Source organism: Episyrphus balteatus, chromosome 4, assembly GCF_945859705.1.
Source record: "Episyrphus balteatus chromosome 4, idEpiBalt1.1, whole genome shotgun sequence".
NCBI lineage: Eukaryota > Metazoa > Arthropoda > Insecta > Diptera > Syrphidae > Episyrphus > Episyrphus balteatus.
In genome coordinates, this window is record NC_079137.1 from 49064414 (window position 1) to 49070941 (window position 6528).

At 26.9% G+C, this 6528-nt stretch overlaps 1 protein-coding gene across 2 annotated transcripts; it reads left to right on the forward strand.

Moving 5' to 3' along the window:
* The first annotated feature begins 4220 nt into the window (after positions 1-4220).
* Positions 4221-6528, forward strand: LOC129918202 (uncharacterized). 2 transcript variants are annotated; one of them, XM_055998599.1, is made up of 4 exons: positions 4221-4321; positions 4389-4589; positions 5461-5827; positions 5906-6528. In XM_055998599.1, the coding sequence occupies exons 2-4, from the start codon at positions 4436-4438 to the stop codon at positions 6015-6017; spliced, it is 633 nt and encodes a 210-aa protein (XP_055854574.1). In that variant the 5' UTR covers positions 4221-4321; positions 4389-4435; the 3' UTR covers positions 6018-6528. The 2 variants fall into 2 exon arrangements, with proteins under 2 accessions (XP_055854574.1, XP_055854573.1); XM_055998598.1 differs by having other exon boundaries at positions 4223-4589.

The window sequence follows — 6528 nt, forward strand, 5'->3', positions numbered from 1 at the left end:
TGATTTCTTCTTTTGACGCTCTCATTTTTTGTGTGTTTTTGTTGACGACAATTTAAGGAAAAATATTAAAACAAAACAAAAATTCTGAGTAATTTTCATGAAAAAAAAATCATATTCAGATAAAGTATCTACACAAAGAGCGAAAGTTGGAAAATCTATTTTTGGCGGAAACTTTTCTTCTTTTTTTTCGATTTGAATTTGTACGTGAATATCGTTTAGGAGCGTATACAGATAAGAGTACGAGAGATCTTGGAGAATGAGAATTTATATTTGTTTTGTTCTCAGGAATTATTGAGATGCTGTTTTTTTTTTCAGACTCTGAGAGATAAAGTTGCATTTGGGAAGTCAGTTTAAATGATTTGATTTATACACGGAGAAAAAATGACACCTTAAAATAAGATGATGCATACCATAAATCCCACCACTTAAAAACAATACGATTCCCGCTTAAAATAAGTCGACTCCGCCTAAATTTAAGGTGAACTTCATTTCATTAAATGTGGATTTTCATCTTAAAAAACTGAAAAAAAAATTTTAAATTATGGTCAGATTTTAACTTTAGTTGTTGTTGTTTAGTTTAGTTTTATTAAAATGTTTCCCACTTAAATTAAGTGGATTTCTTTTAAATTTTCAAGAAATTAAGGTGATTTTGTCCGCTTAATTTAAGACGGAAACCATCTTGGCAAAAAACTATGCAGAGATCCGCTTAATTTAAGGTGGTCTTTTTCTCTGTGTTTCGGCTTTGGTCTAAAACTATATCAGCCTTTATTAGAAAATGACTTAAATTTACAACATTACCGCCGAAATTATAAAGAATTTTAGTATTTTGTATTGAATGACGTATTTATAGGTCATTAGTTAAACTCATTGCTCGAAGCTCTTTAAGTGATATTGCTGTGTTTGTTTACTAATTGATAAACACAAAGGTACAAGAAAAATGAGGTTGGTTGTGTGGATGTTTTAATTTTGTTTATTTATTAAAGCTCCGTGCGGGGCAGAAAACATTAAGGTACAAAAATTATTAAAAAAAACGTAGTGGCTACCAGTACAACAGGTATACCAAGAAATTGTTGTTACATACTTATGTATATGTACAATTGTACATACCTATATTCGTAAATTAAATTCGTAAAAAGTAAATTCGTTACAATGACAATTGGATCTTCTTGTTTGTTCTGTTCTGTTAGGTTGGGTGAGCGTATTTCCGACTTTATTGATAATATGAGTTAATTTTTTTTTTTTATTTTTGCTCAATTGAGGCAATTTGCCATCTAAATTATATCTCAACAAAAAAAAAATACTATTTCAGAAACTTAAACCCAAACACATAGCATAGGGTTGCCAGATATATTTTGAAGAAACTAGTAATCGAGATGTAAAATCCCGGACTTTCCCGGACAAATAAGGACACAAAAAAGAGTACAAAACTAGGACAAAAGGAATGCATAGTTTTATAAAAACAAAAAAAAGCGGAACAATCTTTTCTAAATTTAACTAAAAATCACATTTTTAACCCTTGTTCCCGTAGCATTTTTTTCTTATTTTGTTCACAAAAAAAAAATTAAAGTAAAAATTTTAGCTAATATTAGAAAAGTTGGAATGAAGTTACAGTAAAAAAAAATTTTTAAATTCCATTAAAATCCAATTGCTCAAAATTTTAAACGATTTAGAGCCAATTTTTCAATCTTCTAATAAACAGTCAGTTAGCTGTTCGACGAATAAAGTTATTAGGCTCATAAACTATCAGATAAAAACATTGAATTTTTCAATCAAGAATAATTTATTCTACAAAATAACAAAAAAAAAATTGTCAAATTCAAAAATATTTAAAATTAAACGTCATTTTTAGTCATGATTGTTTTTGTTTTCTTGTGTTCCACTGTATTTTTTTCAAAATTCTTTCAAAACAGCTTTGACAACTGACACAATATTTTTGTTGAGATTATTCCTTAGAATAATTTTTATTCGTCTCTGAAAGAAGCAGATAGTTTTATTTTAAGGAATAAGCTATATCTGCTTGTTGAAAAATTGATTTTTTCTCTATCCTTAGGAATAAGTACTAAATGACTGTTTAACTGACTATTGAAAAATTGGCCCTTAGATAAATGCTAATAGAATTTTTAGTAAGTTACTATTTAAGTTAGAAAATGGTCTTTTTGACTTAGCAATCGTTTAAAATTTTGCACCTTGAGTCTTACAATAAGGTACCTACTGTAATAAATAATAAAATTTAAATAAATTATTAAAATAAATTTTTGTTGGTCAGAGAATTTACTAACCAGTACCTCATACGCACAGTTTTGAGTTTTGATTATATTGGAACAGAACACAAAAAAGAATTGAGCAGATAATAGACCAAAATAAAAACGCCTCGCTTTTAATGAACTCGATTCGTTTTTTGAATAAGAAATGAATTAAGAGTAGCATACAAAAAGTGAGATTTTTAAAGGCTTCAAAAGAGTACAATCCCGGACAATTGATAGAAACTATCCCGGACGTCCCCCACACAGCCAAAAAAGAGTACATGTCCGGGAAAACCCGGACGCATGGCAACCCTAACATAGCACCTACACGAAAGATAGACTTTTTCGTGGAACGAAATATAAGAAAGCTAATTTTTTTCAAATCTGTATTCCAAATGTATTCCATAATTGATAATTTTTATGGGAGCTTTAGCTCGATCTGCGTACCAGGCTTGAAAGAAAGGTATTAGAAAAGCTTCAGTCTTGGTTTTCGGGAAACCACTCCTCTGGCAAAATCCGACATTTTGGAAATCGTAAATTGGTATAATATCTCCCAAACTATTGGCTTGACGGCAAAAGTTACTCAATCAAAGTTTAAGGTACACTGTTTTTCTACGTGAACACGTACTTTTGAGGTTATGTCCATCTCATTTTTCTCATCAGTCCCAAACCAAAGATACGAAACTTTAAAGAGCAATTTCTCTCAATATGTTTAAACAATATACTAGGTAATATGATTTTAGCATAAGGTATAAAAAAAAGGCTTAATCATGTGCATACGTTATGTAAGAACAACAAAAAATCGATATGTGAGGGGATTTTGTTTCCATCATCTACAACAGTTTTCTCCAAAGATTAACTTAAAATGAAAAAATAAATAATTAATTATACTTACAATATCGTGGTATAATATTGTTGAAATTTGAATTGTTTTTAGTCAAACATCCCTTCTTTATTTATTTAATAAATCAATTTGTTTTGATTATAAGTTTTTGAAAAATTAGTTTTAGCGCTCTCAAGTGAGCCTGATAGAAAAGCAGTTTGTCTATTTTTCAATTTTCTCCTAAACTATAGAAGGTATAGAAAGGAACATTATGGTTTTCAGTGTTTATCAACTAAAGCACTCTACTTTATCGATCGATTTCGTATTGAAACCCACACTCTTGACAAAAATAATATTCAATGTGTTTTTAAAACTTTTTTGTTCTCAAATTTTGGCTTTGAAATCGTTTATTTCGAAAACAACTGATTGCAATAACTTGATTTAAAAAAATAAAATAAAGTGTGCAATTTTGGTATTTGTAGGTAAATGTTGCCGTTGTTTTTAAATATATTTTTTTGTTTTAATTCCTTTTTTTTAGAAAATTGCCCCTCCCGCCTTAACAGAGGGAGAAAGACCCCTTTCTATTATAGTAAAGAATGATTGCAGGTATTGAACCCCTCTACAAAAAAAAAAAACAATATCAATTCTTGACATCTAAGTTATCCTTCTCTCCCCTCAAATATTTCGAAAAACCAAACCCTCACATTTAATATCACTCCGCATATTTATCTTCTTTTACAACCCATTGAACGATTCCAGCAATAAAAACTCTTGAACGTGTTAGTTCCTTTCTGTTTCTATAAGACATAATCAATATAGCCTATTAAAAAAGTCGCCATTTACAAAGGGACATTTTGAAATTGTGAGCGATTTGACAGTTTTATAATTTTTAATGGAAACTTTAAATAAATTATTTGGACTTCAGTGTTCAATTTGTAGGTATTATTTTGTAAACTATTGTTATTGATTTAGAACCAACATTTAAGCAAAATACGCTCATTGCTATTAAATTATGTTTTAATTCCAAATTTCTTTCGCAAGTTACTAGCAAACCTACTTTGGTTACACTAACGACGAAAGCTTTTGCATTTTTTGTTTGCAATATTTATATTCTGTGAAAGCTTTTGAATGAAACAATAATTTACAGTCCTACATTGATATTGTCTTTCAACGGTCAGATACTTACTTTGATCAAGAGAAACTTTTTTTAATTTTATTAAAATATACATAGTTTTGTTTGTTTTACGAAGTCGAAGTAAAAAACAATTAGACTTAAAATATAACTCAAAAATGCACTAACATCTTATTTGTGTGTTTATTAGTCATCCTCATCATTCATCATAAAAACAAAAATCGAACTTTTAAAATCATGAAGCGTTCCGTAGCTGTGATTATTTTCAACGAAGAATCTGAAAGAAGAGATGAACTGAAAATAATCACCAATACATTTTATCGAATGAATATGTTAGTGGAAGTTCTTGTTAATAAACCGGCCGAAGAAATTCAGAAAGCAATTGTAGAATGTAAGAAATGTTTTTTTTTTTACAAAATTTGACAAATAATGATTTTCTGTATTATGATAACAGCTGTGTTGATTCAGGGTTGTAAAAATATAAAAATACATTTGAAATTAAAAACATAATATTTTCAAGTGAAAAAAATTTGAATTAATAAAAAAATTTGTATGGCAATTGAAAAATATTTGCATTAAAAAAAAATATTTATTGCAAATAGAAATAATTTGCATTAAAAAAATGTTAGATATTGCAACTGAAAAATATTTGCATTGAAAATAAAATTTTTATTGACAAAAAAATTCAATGCAAAATGTGTGCATTAAACATTCGTCGAATTTCTTACAATTTTGGCTATTGACCATACATAAGGTATAAAAAATAGCTTATGTATGGTGAAATAGTCAAAATTCTAAGAAATTCGACGAAATTTGCATTTGCATTGATTTTTTTTTTTTTCAATGCAGAAAATTTTTTACTGGCAACTTAATTTTTTTAATGCAAAATATTATTATTTAAAATAAAAATTTTATTTTCAATGCAAATATTGTTCATTTGCAATAACTTTCTTTCATTCCAAATTTTTTTATCAGAATAAATATTTTTTTTTAATGCAATTATTTTTCAATTGCAATACATTTTTTGTTTAATGCAATTTTTTTTTTATTTGCAACAAATATTTTTTTTAATGCAAATATTTTTCAATTTTTATTTCAGTTGCAATAAATATTTTTTTTTAATGCAAACATTTTTTACTTGCAATATATTTAACAAATGAATTTAAAAAAAAATTATTTTTTACAATCCTGCGTTGTTTAATCTTTTTTTTTACATTCTATGTACATTCTTATCACAAAACTTCTATTATTTATATTTATAGTAACAGAAATGGACGGAGATGAAATAATAGATATAATATTTGTGATTCATGCCAAGCAAGTAAATGACTATGAAAGAAAATTCTCAACAATTGATGGTAAAATCTTCGATCTTTATAAAAACATAATAAATTATCTTCTTGAAGTGAGAGACTTTAAAGAGAAGCAAAAATATATTATTTTCAAAGTAAATGGACGTGATGATAATTCCGACAATTTAGTTCCATTTGAAAGTGATAGAGAATTTAGATGTATAAGTTATGGATTGAGAACTAGTATTGTATGGTCGGAAGAAGAAGAATTTATTAAGAAGTTTTTTAAAGATTTGGGTGATCATAGAAATGTATCGACAGCTTTGCAAAATAATAGGTACGACACGAGTATTTTAAGTATACTTTGATGATCTTTTAATTGTTAAATATTTTTCTATTTTTTTTTTTTTTTAAGTAAATTGATTACACAAGAAGAATTAGCATTAGTTACTGGAGACTTGATATTGGAGGTGCCTATATCTAATCCTGAACTAACATCGGAATTTCACGAGTTCGTTATTGGTTAATTAAATTATTAAATTAATTAAATAACTTGTTAAAAAAATTGTATGGAAAAGAACATTTTAAAAAGGACATTAAATTGAATTTGTGATATTTTTAAATAAACTTTTTTATGCACATAAATATTTCATAATGTGTAACGTAATATTTAGCTGTTAAAATTTGAAAAACGCAATATTACTGTGTTTAGCCAAAAATAATTTAAAAACTAACAAATCAATTAAAGTTAGTAAAAAATAATAATATTAACTCTAATATTTAAAATTATTTTATTCCTGAAATGTTTAAAGCTTTAATTTTAACGAATGTATAAAATTTGTACTCGTAACTTTATGAATTATTCAGCCCTTAATCATTAGAATTTAATTTTTTGTAATTTACTTGAAATGTATTAAAGTGTAATGTAGAGTCGCTAGTAGCCGGCCACTTTAGGAGTCTTTCTCTTAAAATAAAGCACAGAAACGTCAAAAATATTAAAATTTTTGAATAATTTTTCTGTGAGATAAAAAAAGTTAA

What these genes read in the sequence shown, in the direction of transcription:
- LOC129918202 (XM_055998599.1), top strand. Translation starts at nt 4,436, where the DNA reads ATGAAGCGTTCCGTAGCTGTGATTATTTTCAACGAAGAATCTGAAAGA. An exon ending in TCAGAAAGCAATTGTAGAAT is followed by an intron (nt 4,590 to 5,460) that starts GTAAGAAATGTT and finishes TTATATTTATAG; the next exon opens with TAACAGAAATGGACGGAGAT. An exon ending in ACAGCTTTGCAAAATAATAG is followed by an intron (nt 5,828 to 5,905) that starts GTACGACACGAG and finishes TTTTTTTTTAAG; the next exon opens with TAAATTGATTACACAAGAAG.